The 17,305-nt window shown below is 42.2% G+C and overlaps 2 protein-coding genes across 2 annotated transcripts in view; one reads left to right on the top strand and one right to left on the bottom strand.

Moving 5' to 3' along the window:
• The window catches only part of sdk2b (sidekick cell adhesion molecule 2b), a 232,106-nt gene that overhangs the window by 169,992 nt on the left and 44,809 nt on the right, over positions 1–17,305 (top strand). Inside the window, 6 exon segments of the mRNA XM_051066526.1 lie at positions 634–740; positions 3,113–3,260; positions 12,059–12,192; positions 14,913–15,024; positions 15,652–15,842; positions 17,115–17,198. Coding sequence (XP_050922483.1) covers positions 634–740; positions 3,113–3,260; positions 12,059–12,192; positions 14,913–15,024; positions 15,652–15,842; positions 17,115–17,198 — 776 coding nt within the window.
• rpl38 (ribosomal protein L38) overlaps positions 1–17,305 on the bottom strand; it is a 379,694-nt gene that overhangs the window by 336,929 nt on the left and 25,460 nt on the right. The window lies entirely within an intron of this gene.

The following is a 17,305-nucleotide window of genomic DNA, read 5'->3' as shown; positions in this document are numbered from 1 at the left end:
ATAAGAGCTAGTATTTTTACCATCCTCACTTACCACTTATTCTCTTGGCATCAGATGTGTCTTAAGATATGGCATACCTCAAGTCAGAGGTTAGTCTACATAGTGCAGTCCTTGTCACACAGCAGCTATGTAAAGTATATGTTACGCTGCCTCCGAATGGCAGGGAGGCAGTACTGCCTCCACAGCTGGACACTGAAATCAAGGTCATGGAGGGGGTGTCAGCATCTGGGGACATTTAGCTTCAACCTTCGTCCCAGTGGATTTTGTGGAAATGTGCTTGTGCGTGTGTATGTTTGCATAGAGGACATTTTAGAAGTGTTTGTTGTCTGCGCCTGTCTACGTAAGTGTGTGTCTTGGGGGAGAGCTTCTCTGTGGTAGCTGGGTTAGCCTCTTGTGCATCATTATCACTGGAATAAACAACAGCTAAGCTCCGATGTCCTCTGTGCCCTTGTTCCTCTATTAGGTCTTAAGTGTGTGTGTGTGTGTGTGTGTGTGCTTACAAATTTACAAGCAAGCGCACATGCACTCACATAAGAACCCTTTTGATTTCTTCTTTTGTCTTAATTAGGTTACCAGTTCATTGTGATTTAAGAGAATTCTAATTTGTGTCTTATGTCTGTGTGCTTATTAAAGGTACCTAATCCCTTCACTGGACCGCTCCCATGCTGGATTCTACCGCTGCATCGTCAGGAATCGGGTGGGAGCCCTTCTACAGAGGCGCACAGAAGTACAGGTGGCCTGTAAGTATCCACAAGGGATGCAGGTGAAACACAGATAAATGGATAAATAAATGGATGAATGATGGAGAGTGAGAGAGGAGCGTGTGCATGTTTGTGTGTGTGTGTGTGTGTGTGTGTGTGTGTGTGTGTGTGTGTGTGTGTGACTGCCTGCAGAGTACACAGTATGCCCACACTCTGTTTGGTTGCCTTTGTATCAAGGACTGACAAGGGAGGGACAGATCCTGGCAGGGTGAAAGATCTACCTGCATCTCATTCGGGGTGTTATCAACCCGGACAGCTGTTCCACTCAGCATTCTCATTAGATTGATATTGTTGCCGTGGTTGTTTTTAACTTTGCTTCATTTCAATATGACCGTCGCTTATTTCATTCTCTCTCTTTTGTCAACAACATCTGTCGTTTCTTGGCGAAAATGGGGCTCAGATGCACCGTGTTTCGGAACATTTTCAGCGCCAGTTTCAGGCCGCCCGGCTCCCTCGTCTTGTTAACGAGCTATTACAGACGCGCCGCAGAGGTGTCTGGAGTGTTGTCACATCGAAGCCACCCCCACCCCCATAGGCGAAACCGTCCTACAACCATTATCCTGCCTTCCCAGGATACGCCAGGTTCATTGGTTTCCCCTTGTTCCAGCGACATTTGAGTGGATGTGACACACCGCTGTACCTGACTGAACAATGCAGCTAACCAGGCGTGAGAGAGAAAGAGAGGGGAGAGAGACAGAGAGGATTTAACAGCCCCACTGGTCCACTTCTTTAGTATTGGGCAAACATAGTGCTGTTGCTGTTGCCAGCTCCTTCCTCCTGCATGTTCTCTCTCCTCCAGCAGTCTAACTCTTTGTAGCTTCCATCACAGTTTCTTTTTGTTGCTTTCCTCCCTCTCTCTTGACTTTGTCTGTTGTCTGGCCACCACTGCTTTCTATTTATTTCTTGGCTTCCACCCCACTGTTTTTCAGTTTCTCTTTATTCCCACCTCTTCCCATTTCCATAATTCTCTTCTTCCCCCTCATCAGTTGCTCATGAAGGGGTATGGATACTGAGGCAGAGTAAAAAGGAGAATTAGGACACCTGCAGAAGAAATGGATGAGATAGACAGGGGAGGGAAAGGGAGAAAAAAAGATAGAAAGGGGGAGATGGGGGAGATCTCTTTTGGAAGCTATTCCATTGAGGCAGCACAATTAGGATTGCGGAGACACACCTCGGAGAAAGGAAAACATGCAGAGGCATTAGAGATTAGGGAAGGGGAGGAGGACATCACATCGCCGAAACTGCAGATCAAAGTCAGGGGATTTGCACACTTCCCAGATTTTCATTTAAGCTAAGCACCACAGCTGCACCGCAAAGCCAGATTACCTTTTTTATTCTCTTTGAAAGAGAGCGAGAGAAAGAGAGGGAGAGAGAAAAGATTGCCATCGATGCACAACCACTCCAACATCCCTAGTTCAAAGCCCCAGACCTTGATCCCTACATGTTCCAAAGATATTATTATTTCTAAACTGTGTTAGAACTTAATAGAGTGTTTGATGTGATGTGCATATGATTTCAGCAGAGTTTTCTTTATTGTTTCCACTGAATTGAAAAGGCAAATATACGATCCTTTCGTCGCCAAAAAAACAATCTTAAGGTATTCAGCTGTCACTTCTTTAAAACCAGTCTGCACTTTCTCTTTCCATCAGCGTTAGAGGAATAAAAGACAAAGTCTGCTCGTTACTGCTGTCCTAAAATGGTTTACAGTCAACATTAGCCAATATGATTGAATCAGAGAATTACACAGCTGAAACTGAAAACAACAACTGAAGTTAAAATCCAAATAAAATCAAAATCAAAACCTCCTAACATGCCTGTAGATCTCACTTACAAATAGGCTGAGCATTGATTAGGAATGTTCTCAGTATTTTATGTCAGTTTTTAAGATATAATGGGGCAGGAGAGGAATAAACCACTGTAACAAATGATATGTATTAGGAGATGATAGAATAGCAGCAGGGTTGGTCATCTACAATGTTGAGTAATGCACACATTTAGAGTGTGATCAAGATTGATTGCCCTCGATGCATCCACACAGGAGGACACAGAATATGAATATGAGTCAATTTAGCGTCCCCTCTGTCCCTCTGTGAGTCATTACATCTTGGTTCCTTCGAGCCTTTCTTGACGTACTGTGGAAACCATGGCAACAACACTTTGCTGTCCATCAAAGCAGCTCGATGTAACATTGCAGAACAGAAAGCAGATGGCAAAAGCTCAGTGGGCACCAAAAGTCAGATTCATGAAAGAAAAGAAAACATTTTGCCTGTTACTTAAGATACCCTTTTCTTTTCCCACTCTGTCGCTGTTTTCTCTGTTCATGTGTGTGTTGTTTGTTTATTTTCCTGTAGTTATGGGCAGTTTTGAGGAAGGTGAACGCACCCAGTCAGTCTCCCAGGGAGAGGGCGCTGTTATCCCAGCACCGCGCATTCGTAGTTTCCCCCAACCACAAGTCACCTGGTTCAGAGATGGGCGCAAGATTCCACCCAGCAGTCGCATGTAAGTCTATTTTTTCATTTTTCTTTTACCTGTGTTTGTTCCCACTGAGTCCTTTCTGTTCTTTACCTTGTATTTGTTTTTTTGATGCTGTGAATACTTTTTGTGCTTTCTTTGTTTCTTTGTTGAGGTTTGAGTGCTTTAGTTTGAGAGCGTCTGTTCCTACCTGCCTTTTGTCATTCATCTTGCTACATTTTGTGCTTTTGGAGAGTTTGTATTTTTTGTGCAGAACAAGGGCCAAGACCAAAGCAGTTTTGGCACTGTGTGAAATGGGATCACCCCTATGCTCCTCATTTTTATTTTCATAAGAGGACCCAGACCAAACACCTTTATCTAAGCTTATCTATGTCTCTGTCGCTTTCTTGTTTTCCTGCTCCATGTCTCTCTTCATTTTGGTCTCAAAATTGGAGGCTGTGTTTTCTGAGGTCAGCTATCAGTGTTTGCCAGCCAGCAGCGGGGGTGTTCGTCATCAGGGCCCAGTAGAGCTAGTGAACACTGGAGCTTCTGACAGCCTCAAATAGGATTGTTGTTTTGCTTTCCTATCCCGTTCATTTAAAGTGGAGGGGTGTAAATGGAGAGGTGGATTGGGAAAGAAGTATTCTCTCTCCGATTTGCTGTGTGGCCCAAGAAAAGAGCAGCAGCCAACATTAGTGCTTAAGTTGCTTGGGTTTTGTTTCCTAAATGCTCCAATTTTATTGAGATTTTCAAGCTTATACACTATTAAAAGAGTATTTCACTGCTGTGGCATTGCACTCCTATAACATTGTTAGACACAAAAGGGTCAAGATGAATGCAGCTGAATCAGAGATATTGTCTTTTTTACTCTCCACACTCCTCTTTGTCTATTCCTGGTTGCCATTACCCACAATGCAGCTGGGCCACTAACAGTCCATTTGGAGATGTGATTGTGTTTTGCTAGCAGCAGCTAATGTAGCCTTGAGCTAGCAAGAATACAATATTCATTCATTACTCATTAGGTTATACTGTAATCTACAGTCAAGACTTTCTCTTTGAATGGCAGGCTTTTTCTTTTACTGAACACATGTACAGCTTTTCTTTTTCCTTACACACATCTCTTTGTTCCTGTCTTTGTGTGGGAATACTTTGTATGTGTGTACCTGCGTGTAGGTGTGTTAAAAAGGCACTTATCCCCATCTCATCACATCTGCATTTCTTCGCAGTGGGAGGTGACCTTGCCCTTGGTTAGAGTGAATCTTTCTTATCAGCTCCTCATCATCAGTAATCATACCCTGACCTAGAATGACAATGAGACAAGTGCCCAGACTGACTGAGAGGCTGAAGGCCTTGGAATGGCTGTGGGTAGGCCGGTCGCTTTGATTTTGTTCTGTCTTGTTGTGGATTACTTTTGAGGAGTCATGAAGAAAAAGATTAAACAACAGTGTCATGTGGAGCGCAGTGTTTGTTTTAAGGCACCCACAGGTTGTTATTTGAAGATATCATTGTGATGAAAATTTGATGAATGATCATACTCAGTTGACTGTTGTAGTGAGAAGGGTCCTTCGAAGAATTCACACACCCCTTCAGCTCTTCATTAGCTTCACATTTCTCTCATTCAGCTCCTTCTCATCTCTCTTTTTGTCTTGCTTATTTCTTCTGTCTGTGTCTCTCTCCTCTCTCTTTCTCTCTCTCTCTCTCTCTGTCTGTCTCTCTCTCTTTCTCTCACTCCTTTTTTTCTCCATCATAGGCCACCCACTGTGTGTACTTTGCTTCTCTTCATCCTAGCTTCCTGCCCTCTAGCTCTGAGAATGCTAATTCCATGCATACTACCAAGGTCACTGTGTGCAAATGAGAACCGTTGATAAGAGACAGCCTTTTTTTTATTGAAAATCATTTAATTGAATTTGATTCGTGCCACTAGCGGTGACTCTGTTGAGGCATCAAAGTCTCACTACTGGGGGAGATTGAGGGAAGTGCCAAAGAGAGAGATATGTGCTGAACCACAAATGTTACCTCGATGAAGGCTCTTTCCAAGGACTAGTGCTCTCTAGAGTCAGTTCCAGCTGTTTGGTCTCTTTAAACATCGTCACATGGGCGTCTGTGCATGATGGTTATAGTCACTGGTAATTCTATCTGGAAGAGCTATGTGTGTCAGGTGCTGACAGTCCTCCACCACGGGCCAAGTCACAATGTGGAATCGCAATGAGAGGAGAAAGAGGAATGGGGAAAAAATAGATCCCACGGACTACAACCATAGTGACCATTTTCTCTTTCATTTACAGTATCTCTCTTACTTTCCCACTCTGTGCTTTTTATTCCCTTTTCTCTATCTCCCCTCATTGTCCCTTGCTCCTGCTATCCCTCCTTAGGTGTCATAACTTTAATTTGCAGGCTCTCCAGGGGTTCATCTTGCTGCTTCTCTGTGTGCTGTTTAATCACACCTTGGCAATAGAGAAGAGAGGAAAAAAAACAGCTAGACCCCGAATAACTGTGGTAATCACCTCGAACCAATCTAACAGCTAATAAAATTCACACCTCCTCTGCAGGATGTTAGCACTCCGACTACATCTTTTGTCGCATTGTGTTTACATTGACATGGTGATCAGTTTTGCCTGTACTGTGTGTGTCACAATGATGGGAGTTGCTTGAGTTGCTTCTTTAAATTGCATCATACAGTAGGAGGGGGTGTTCTTGTCTCGTCTTCCTCTTGTCTGATAGATTGTGAAAGGTGGCAGAACCTCAGAAATCACACCAGGGCAACCACTGGTTGATCGCATGGACTGTCTCAGGTCCCACACAAACCTAGCAAATACATCCCGTGTAATCTGATCACAACTAGACACCTCAAAAGGTGTAATTTCATCCACAAATAATACCAGAACACTGCAATTAGGCTTTGATAGACTTTATTCAAATCTAAATCAAATATCAAATCCATTTATCAAATGCAAATCCATTAAAGGGAGTTTGTTTGATATGGCATCGAGAGAATGAGAAACCTGGGTATTTTCCTCCCTGTTATATCCAGGTTTCTGATAATCTGCAAACAGGTGTATCTTAATTCCTCAGTGTCACAGTCACTAATTTCTGTACCCACTGAGTTACCTCAACAGCTTCTCCATCTGATTAGTCTGATTACTGGTAAAGGAAAAACTGAATGTTTTGTATGTTGCTCTTTGCTAAGAAAAGGAGAGGAAATTAACAATAAGAGATTTCTTAGATGCTGACATTAACAGGTCCAGTATTTCATCAACTTAGAAAGGGATCCAAAATTGGACAAGCTACTGGAACTTTGCCCTCAAGGTCAGGGATGTATGTAAACTCTTATCTAATATAGTGTAAAGACAACACCCATACCACCCAGACCCCGGATGTGTAAAGGAAACCCACAGAAACTTAGTGAATGCTGCATTTTTGCTTCCCTGCTGCCAGTTTCCCCCTGGCAAAGCAGCGTGTCACTGTGGGACTGTGACTGCTCTCTCTTTGCCATGTGGCCTCTGCAGCTGTTGTTCTTGGCGTCAGCAAAGACTCCTGTGCTCTCTCTCACAGTACACCCATAAACTTACGGATTCACTTATAGTAGTGTTTCTCTCTGATGGTCTTTGCTGTGCTCTCCTTGTTTGACTTAAGGCTAAAATGTGAAGCTAGGCATTTGGTCTAGCTGCTCTGCAATGGATCTGTTCAACCTGGGTCCTCGTGTCTTTGTTGTGTTGTGATGTAGAGAAGGATACAAGGAGAAAAAAAAAAACTTATTTAGCACTAATACCCATTATTCCTCCCTTATTGAATGGCAATGCTTTTGGTAGCGTCTTTTGTTGTGTTATTTTGGAGACTTAATGTTGTGTATAATCAGAGGCCCTTCAGTAAACACATTTGCCAGGAATTGTAGGGCTATTCTCTCACTATTTCACCTCTGACAACAACTTACTACCCACTACCTGTTTTTCTCTCCCAGAAAGTTTTCATTGACACTTGGGCATAGATTTATCTGCATTACACTGAAAACAACCTTGTAGAGGTGTCTGTTAAGACAGAACACAGAGGAGCCTGACCTGGAGGAGTCAGTGGGAGGACATCCCTGACACACAACTCATTGCAAGTCCTTTGAGTAATCTGCTGTAGCTACTGATCAATTAATGGCCCCTGCCTGTGATGCGCAGGTTCTGTCAGTCTGCTATGGATTCCCCATTAGTCACGAGGGCCAGTGAATAGCCAAGCCCTTCCTCTGCATTTCCCTACATCCAACTGCCCAGCATTAGTCATGAACCCAACAATTTGCACTGCAAAAGCAAAGGGATGTCAAGGAGGACCAGCTCTAACAACACCGAATGAAGTCTTGAATGAATAACTACCTGTATCTAGGGCTGCATCTAATGATTATTAGTCTATCAAATAGCTAGTTTTATCTGATCAACAGTCCAAACCCAAGTATATAATTTAGTAACAGGCAAAAACAGCTATTCACATTTGATCATTTTGAAATATTTTCCTGGTATCTACACCTCAATGCAAGTGTTGAAACATTTTCGTAGTTCTAAACGTATCCGTGGTTTATCTGTTGATTATTTTCTTGATTAATGAGTTTGTTATTTTTGTCACTGTCAGATAATAAAGAAAAGAAGTTTCCCAGGGGCCCAAGGTGATGCCTTTAAATGTCCTGATTTGTCTGTTTGTTTTTTTTATAAACCCCAGAAATATTTAATGATATGAGTAAAAGCTGGAACATGCAAGTATGTGAAATTTACTCTTGAAAAATTATCTAAATTATGAATTACTTGTGATCCAGTTGGTGGAGGTATTTCAGGATATCCTGGTATTTGATGTTGCAAACACAAAGTATTGTGAACATAAATAGACAGGGTGATCATAAATGGCCTTGAGGTCATTTAGATGACACCATTTAAACTTGCGGGGTAGTTGGGACATCCTTCTTTTCCTCACTGAGGTTGGATTTCTGAACACTCAACTAACCAAGAGCAACAGGGAAGCAGAAAGTGAACAGTGAGCCACAAATCTCTAGTTCATGCCCCCGGTGAGAAAACAAGTGGCTGTTTCCATGAGCAACACTCCCTCACCTCGTCTCATCTCTCTCACTCCTCCATCTCTCCATCCTCAGGAGCTGTAGCTTTTTCATCACTGGTCTATTGAGCAATAGGGCATGCAGCCTGCTGCTTGCGCTCACTGTTCTTTCTCTCCCTAGCTTTATTCCGCTGTCATCTGTCTACTGGCTGTGGGTTTGACTCATACCTTTGCCATCCATGTGAGCCGCTTGATCCCGCCGACCTCTCTCTCTCTCTCCTGGGGGAGGCCATTAGTCGACCAAGGCCATTTGTCTGTACGTAATGGAGGTCTGAGTCTGTGGAGCGAGGTTAGGCTCCTCACGGCCCACCAGAGAGGGACAGCCACTACGGATGCCAAAACACTCCCGAGCGCGTGCATGTGTTAGAACAGGCCCGGCTCTGTCAACCTGTGTCAGTGCTGGATTAACACGATAGGATATGCATGCAGACTGACAAAGTTGGCAGTTGAAGTAGACACACAGATATGCTCTAAAGCTCGTGTTTCAGAATATAGAGTCCAGAGACAATGTGTTCTTAATTAAAAGGAGCAACCCTGGATCATTGTTTATCTAATTTGGCTGTAATGTAATTAATGTGTAATAATGAAAATAAGACAAGGGAAGCATCTAGTGGCAAATGAAACATTTAAACTTCCATCTCTGTCTTTCAATCAAACATAAATCCTCATCATCATTATTGATTAAAGTGCTACAGAATCATTATAAGGCTGGCAGTCACTGAAAACCCACTCTCGATGCTAAATATAAATGAATTGATCCAGAAGAAAGTAATTGCGTATGAGACTGATGTTACCTCTTGCTGCAAGCAAAACTGGGGTTGCACATAAAGCTGCACAGTTGGCTACGATGTCTGTGAGCAGCTGTCCAGCCTGCCAGGCTCTCTTGTGGACCACAGCTCTTTCTGGAGAATAATAATGGAAAAAGGAAATTGGGTTGGATTAAAAAAGAGAAAGCATTCAAAGATGCAGGAATAAACATAAAAACCAGACAGAGACAGAGGCATGTTCACACATATCTGATTTGTCCAAATTTCTCAGCTCTGTGGCTTGATAAATCCCTGCACCTGCGCCGGGTACGTGGTAAGCCATCGTTACAAGCAAGTCTCAGACAGATGCTCACAACACCACTAAGAGACTGGGGAGCTGAATAAGGATGACCAGAATGCATTCAGACAGAGAATGAGATAGATAAGAATAAGCAACACGCTAAAGCAAGAAATTGCTTCAGGAAACTAGTCAAAAACTGAACAATTTCATTACTTCTTGCAACCAAATTCTTGTCTCCCTGTTTCCGCTCCCTTGGTATACATATAAAGCCATTCTGGATAATTGGCTTACTTTTAATTTCTTCCTGCATCATGTGGGCTTTGATCCCCGAGGCCTGGAGAGCATGGGGAGCGGTTAGATCTGCTGAGCACGCTGTGTAACAAAGTTTTGCGTGACCCCCACTGCAGAAGCCCTGATTACAGGCTGAGGGGAGTGAATGCTCAGCAGGGAAGCACATTAAAATCAACGAGCAGGGGGAAAAATTGCCTACTGCTCGACATTGATGAAATCAGGAATTGCTGTGGATGAGGGTGAAATATTATTTGAAACTTAGTTTTACAGGTGCATGGACAAGGTTACTGAGTGGGGTTATTGTAGGAGAGAGAAACTGAGAAAAAAAACAGAGAGAGAGCATGTAAGATCACCTCATACACTGCTTGACATTATCACAGAGAAGATAGGCTGTCTTCCCCGGGTCAGCGTAAAGCTCTGCCTCCTATAATTTAGCAGCACCAGACTGTATATTCATCCTCAAGAGTTTCTTAAGCAACAGGTAAAGAAGTTAAGCCCCGGATTGTGTCCCCGTTTTAGAAAGGTCCCGGGAAGTCACCCGGGATTCATTCAGCGCTTTGGACACTTCCGTTATGCCCACATCCCTGAAGGGATCCATAATTCATAGCTGTGCGTCCCGGATGTCACCGCTCCAGCGAGCTAGCATTAAATATTTACCGCAGATCATAAGCTGCCGCCATTGAGGCCTGCCAGCCCCTTTAGGAGGACTGTTTTCAGTCTCAGCATGCATGGGGAATCCCAAATGAGCCCAGTGACTAGGGCCGCTTTCAGATATTTGAAAATCAATCACTCCAGAGAAGGATCTCATAAGTCATCATACTGTAAATGCTAACGGCAGAGGTAGCTATATGCATACACAGCATATCACTCTCTGTGCTGTGTCAAATTCTTTTCCTACATGTCTCTTCTCTCTGCAATTAGAGATGAGAATTATTATTTTTTGTGCATACATACCTGTACATATTTTCATTATGCTTAAGAGTATTTTTTTTTTTGCCTTTCTCCATTTGGATCTCTTTTTCCCACTTTTTCATCAGCACTCTTGCTCCCTTGATAAGGCACAACAGGTACTTAAACCCCCCACGGATAAGATGAAGGTCACGGTGGAGGAAGGAGTAGATGGAGAAGTGGAGTGGGTCAGACTGGAGGGGGAGAGAAAGTGGGGGTCTTCAGCCGTGAAACGAGAACAGGGGTCATAGTTGTTAAACTCTGGTGCAATTACAGTACATCTATAGAAGGAGCTGTTACATGCAGGGGCTCAAAACTTCTTTTTGTTTGTTATTGATTACCATGATCGCTGTTATTCCAGATTTAGCCCTGCCAATAGCTCTAGGAACTTTAAAGAAAATGTCAAAGAGAAAATCAAACAGAAATGTCAGGCATAGGTAGGCACCGCCATTGAATGCAAATGGTAGTTTCTGAAGACTGAGCTTCTGATGATTCAGTGACAGAGAGATTTTTCTTTTTTTTTTTTTTTTTTTTTTTTTTAGATGTGGTAGTTGCTTGTGACCAAATATCACATTCAGTATCTGGTGAAATGGATGGAGTAGATGAGAGAGAGAGGAATAGGATGGAACACTAGATGGAGGGATAAGGCCAGAGGAAAGATATATGTGGAGGAAGGCACCCAGTTGGAACACGCTATCTACCTCCAGATTGTTGAACAGGCACAGATAATAAGAAAATATTGATTATAAACATAGTCAGGGGGCTGTAACATCAGGCGGTAGGGAGGAGGGAGGCGGACCTCTCCCTCAGTGGTTGCTACATAGGCAAGGGCGAGTTAAAGGGAGGACTTGATAGAGACAACAACACACTAGGTATTAGCCCCTATAGGACACCTGCTGAAAAATGGATCAGTGTTTATTTATTCAGGAATCATGTCAGCTGCCGACAAGAAGAGATGCTATTGTTTCCTGCCAAAAGTGGTTTGCTGCCAAAATGCAGGCCACAGGAAGCAGAAGGGGAACAAATAGCCAATTAAAAGCTCTGGGTTATTAATGCAGGGCTATCATATTTCACAGACCATAAGGACAAGTATGAACGGGGGAGGTTGTCAATATTTCTGTGTTGCTCACTCAGCACCAACACATTGTTTACACATTGTAAATCGATATACCTAATGCTGCTTGAACAGTGTAATTAAAATGTTTAATGCCCTTTTCAGCCTTTGAATCAAATGTGACGCAACCCAGACTTAGCACTAATTAGACAGTCCGACACTGCTACATTTGAGGGCTGAAAATGCATTATTTTTCTGAACTTCTTGATCTTGAAAGCTCACAAGAAAATATCTTATCAGTCTTGCTGGATTTCACTCACCTTTCCTGACTTCTCCTCCTCATTATCTCCTGTAAGTATAAACAAAATGTCTTAAAATACTCTTTTAATGCTCTCTGTTTGTCTTGTGGTTGTTCCCTCTGTAGTGCCATTACTCTGGACAACACTCTGGTTATCCTGTCTACAGTGGCACCAGATGCTGGGCGCTACTATGTCCAAGCAGTAAATGACAAGAACGGAGAGAACAAGACCAGCCAGCCCATCACCTTGTCAGTGGAGAGTGAGTACTTCATGAACACGCCTACCCTAATCAACCAGTGGTGACAGGTTCTGGGTATACAGTCAGATCTTGAACATCACTTGTGAAACACATGTAGCATTAAGATTTAACCACACTTACTTGCGTGCAGTTTTACAGTTTTTATTGCTGTACTCACTTAGTTACTTGGCAGATTAACATTTTTCATACAAACATTTAGCATGTACAGTGGGGTCCAAAAGTTTGAGACCATTTCCCCATTCACTTGAATGGGATTGTTGTACATTTATCATATCAGCTATAAAACGTTTTTTGTCGACACCTAGCAGTTTTTGAGGCGTTAAAATTTCCTCCACCTCAACCAGCTACAGCTTTAAATTATCTACAAGTTAACATAGGAGGAGGAGTGAAAGTAGCAACATTTCTGCACTAAAAATGTTACATAGGTAAAAGTGTAGAGGTATTATTACCAAAATTTACTTAAAGTATATATATATATATATATATATATATATATATATATATATATATATATATATATATATATATATATATATATATATAGTAAAGTAGTTAAATATATAACACTGCATATTTTATTCACTATTTTTACATTGCTGTATTGCTACTCAGGTGAAGTCCTCTGCTACCACTGTTGTACATCTAAGAAGCTCAGTCTTTATGATCAGATTTAATTTCAGCGCACTGAATTCTCTCTGTCGCTCTATTCAACACATTGTTGCAGACATACATGCGAAGAGGAAGGAGAAGCTGCAGGGACAGGGCCCAGACAGACTATAGTGCTGCCAAGTAGCTCTTGATATTCTTAGCTCCCACAACGAAAAACACAAGATACACAAATCAAACCAATTCGGTTGGCTTCAGCTCAGTAGAGTGAAATATAAGAGGAAATCTGACAGACAGCATCTTATGACATGGTAGACTAGAGTTCAGTGTGGAAGTGAATGAGGAGGGTGAGGGTAAGATATTACAGCTGACAACACAAGGGAGCAGAAATAGCCTGTGGCACATATGGAGAGCAGTGGCAGAGTTGATTATTCTAGTGCTGGAACACATACAAACACACACACACTCATGGTTCAGGTTAGATAGAGAGCCTAGTGGGGGGTCTCAACTCGGCGGGATCTCAGGGAATCATGCCATGCACTTACATGAACATTCCACACATGCTCCACATATGCACATGTAAACACACACCCCCACACATACACATATTGATGTTCAGGCTGCTGGGAGAGCCAGTACTGAGGGTCATGTGTGTGTGTGTTTGTGTGTTTGCTTTTTTTTTTTTTTTTTTTTACTGTATGTGTGCGTGTATCTGTCAGTATCTGCTACAGCAGCTGTTCCTGCCGTGACGCATCCGACACTGCATTTCCCATGAGCTCTCCTGGCTCCGACAGTACTTGCCTAAGACTTGGCGAGAGCGAAAGACAAGGAGAACTCTGAGGAGACTGCTGTTGTTCATGTTACAGTTTCCATACTCAGGATGAGGTTTAAAAACTTGATTTAAACTTCAGCAAGACTAAATCTGTGGCTTTTTTGTCACTGACATTGTTTTAGCTACTAACTGCTTCTTTTTTCCCCACATTGGATATTATTTTAAGGAATATGTTAACATTTTGGAATATTTGCTTCTTTTCAAGAGTGAGATGAGACTGATATCCACACTGTGACTGTGCATTTTGTATGAAACTGAAGACAGGATGTGTATAGCCTGGCTTTGCATAAAAGCAGCAAAAACACTTTGCTTCCTGAAGTCCTGTCTTACTGTTCCTCCTCCTTTGCATCCAGTCTTTATGCTAAGCTAGGCTAACCACCTGACCCCAGCTCCATACACATAGACATGAGATTGACACTGGCATTCTCACTGCATGACAGATTTTCCAAATTGTCAAACTGTTTTTTTTAACTACACAACAGCTCATTCAAGTACTTGAATACTGTTGAAATATGCAGCAGTGTTTTCCTAGTAACTAGCATAGGCCTTGGCCTTGTCTGTAGCTACAAACATGGCAGCTCTGTATGCCATCCAGTGACCCAAGATTGGTAAGACTGAGCCATGACAGCCCCTGTAGCTACATCTGACATGTGCAGCCACGAGCACACTCCCAGGGCATGATGGGATTGACGGATCAGTGCGAGTTTATCACAGACATGACACATCTCAAGCATCACACACACACACACACACACACACACACACTGAGCTCACTGCCATTGGCTGTCTGTCTCTGATGCTCACAAACACGCACAGACATCAGCTAGTTTGCAGAGTTTTATGTGTGTGTGTGTGTGTGTGTGTGTGTGTGTGTGTGTGTGTGTGTGTGTGTGTGTTTTCCCCTTAAGCTTTGAGTTGGTCAGGCTGTATTTTTCTATCCCCCTTTTTGGTTCTCCAGTAGACATCTTATTATACACAGTCAGTGCACTGTCTCGTCCTATTCAGCCCATCTCTCTGTCAGAGCTCAGATACTGTGTGTGCACTGGTCAGTTTCAATATTTCACGTCGATGAGCACCCACAGAGTGCACTGGGTGGAAATGAAATGTATAGGACCCCACTGTCAAGAGAACCCCACCAAATCTGCCAGTGAGCTCGCCACATTCAGTCTCTATTAAATATATCCAGTTCTGTCTATCAAGATCATTGCTTTCTGCTTAACCTCTCTGTATGTGTGTGTGTGTGTGTGTGTGTGTGTGGCAAACTGTCTCTTTGTCTGCCTAGATGTTGGAGGTCCAGCAGATCCCATTGCTCCCACCATCATCATCCCTCCCAGGAACACTAGCGTGGTCACAGGAACCTCAGAGGTCACAATGGAGTGTGTGGCCAACGCCAGGTAAACATCCTGGAACTGCAGGGTTATAGGCCAGTTTTTTCAAAGGGTCACTACACTCAAAATGATCCACAACAAAAGTTTCAAGGAGAGCATTATGACTCCAGAGAAGACTGCTTGCAGCATGTCATTGATTTTCAGTTGTCGGATATTGGGATTGAGACGAATATCACAAAACCTGGGCAAAAAACACTGACTGCAGTAGACAATCACAAATGCTGATAATCATTTGTTTCTAATTCGTAGATAGATTTTCAGTGGCCATTTTACCTTAACAAAATAAAATACACCAGACTACATAAATACCCATCATAACAAGTTATTTTCTTAAAATCTTTTTTTTTTTTTTTTATTCCTTGATTGTTGAGTGATAATTGTAACATATCTAATATACTTTCTCTCTTTTTGCAAGTTTTTGTTGACACGATCGTTCTTCTGTTTTGGAAAATGTGGTTACAAAGCAGACGACTCCAGTAATGGCATCCCCCGATTCATGAAATAGTCAGTTTGAACTGAAAACAGTTGGCATCATCTCAGCCCACAGACAGATATTTTCTGGATTTCCACACCCGATGCTCCTGCAGATTAAACAGATTGATGAATATGTTTCTACTTTTTTTTCCTCTGTAGACCTCTTATCAAGCTGAGTATCTCTTGGCGTAAGAACGGCGTGTTGGTGACCAGCGGTTTGAGCGACTTTAACCGCAGGCTTACTATTCTCAGTCCTGTGGTGAGTGACTCTGGCTACTATGAGTGTGAGGCCATTCTCCGCAGCAGCAGTGTGCCTTCAGTCAGTGCCGGGGCTTATCTGCATGTGCTAGGTAAGAATTTTATGTTAAAACGTGCCTGTTTTTGTTCTCTGTATTATCACATTGTACTAGCAGGTCTGTCACATCTTGCCACACATTTGTAGATGACAATATCTTGTTATTACACTTGTTACCACTTTGATGTCACAGAAATTTGCACCTGTTTTTTCTTGGCGGACAAAGGCAGCATTAAAAAAAAAATTAAGTTAAAACATTATTCACAGACTTTCATGTGAATGTCTATGTAGCACCAAGTCCATACAGATTTAATCAGACAATGCACTACAAACACTGTTTGAGGCAGGTTTTTTCCAGTGCGCCCTGAGGGCAAAAGCACAGGAAATGTGCTCCAAATCCAAATTAGCCTTGATGGCATCAATATTTTTGCCACTGCTGAGTCAGAATAGGTTCGTAATTTCTTTCCATCAAGTTTTGTTTGTGTTTTGATTTTTTCAGCACTTACCTCAGCGTTTATGCTTTTGTCTTTTGTATAGCGTGCGTTCTTGCATCTCTTAAACTTAAATAGCACAATGATGTTTGTTTTCATACTCTGCATTTTGTCCTCATGGTTCACCAAAGATCTTTTTAGACCTTCATCAAGGTAAAGAGGAAAATAATGTGATTAGTCACAATGCGTAATTGCTGTATGTGCTTTCAGCATCAGCGAGAAAAGTGAAACGAAAAGCCAGTGTTTCTACTTTTAGCTGCATGCATCCAGCACATGTGTGGGAGTAAACTTAGCATTTAGGCTTGCAAGCTCAAACAAAAGAGCTGGTATGAAACTGAAATAAATATTACTGGTCTCACTATATAAATCTGGCAAAGGTATAGCTGTGGAGTCGAGAGGCAGTGAGGGGAAAGTGTAATTGATTCAAAAAGGAGAAAGCTAATGGTTGGCCTCAAGAAACTGTTTAATAGCATTGCTTGAGTCACTTTCATTCTATCCCACTGAAACACTTTGATGTTTTCAAGGTTGTGATGTGATTGAAAGCACAAGGTGTGGTGAACTTTTCCCTCGATATAGCTGAGTCTTTTCCTCTCACCAAGAATATATTTAAAACCATTACAGAAAACCAATTACTGATTTCTTTAATCAAACTGCTGTGTAATCTCATTATTTTCCACTGTGGTATGAGAAGTCCCACAATCTAAATCTAAAAATATTTACTGTTCATATATACAGTACTTTGTGAGTTGTGATGATCATAACTATATGTTTTCAATCTTGCTTCTTATTTTATCGATTTATCCTCCTGTCTTTTTCTTTTCATTCCAGTCCCTCAGAGCCACCACAGTTTATAAAGGAACCAGAGAAACACATTACAGCTGAGATGGAGAAGGTGGTGGACATCCCTTGTCAGGCACGGGGTGAGCACTGTGTCTGTATGAATATGTGTTCATTTTAGTACAAGGATGCCAGAGTTTATTAAGTAATCCCTCTCGGAATACTAAGACATCACTGAGACCTCCTTGAA

The sequence above is a fragment of the Lates calcarifer genome, linkage group LG23 (genome assembly GCF_001640805.2).
Source record: "Lates calcarifer isolate ASB-BC8 linkage group LG23, TLL_Latcal_v3, whole genome shotgun sequence".
Lineage (NCBI taxonomy): Eukaryota > Metazoa > Chordata > Actinopteri > Centropomidae > Lates > Lates calcarifer.
The sequence above is the reverse complement of the archived record's forward strand: the minus strand, read 5'-3'. Positions and strand labels throughout refer to the sequence as shown.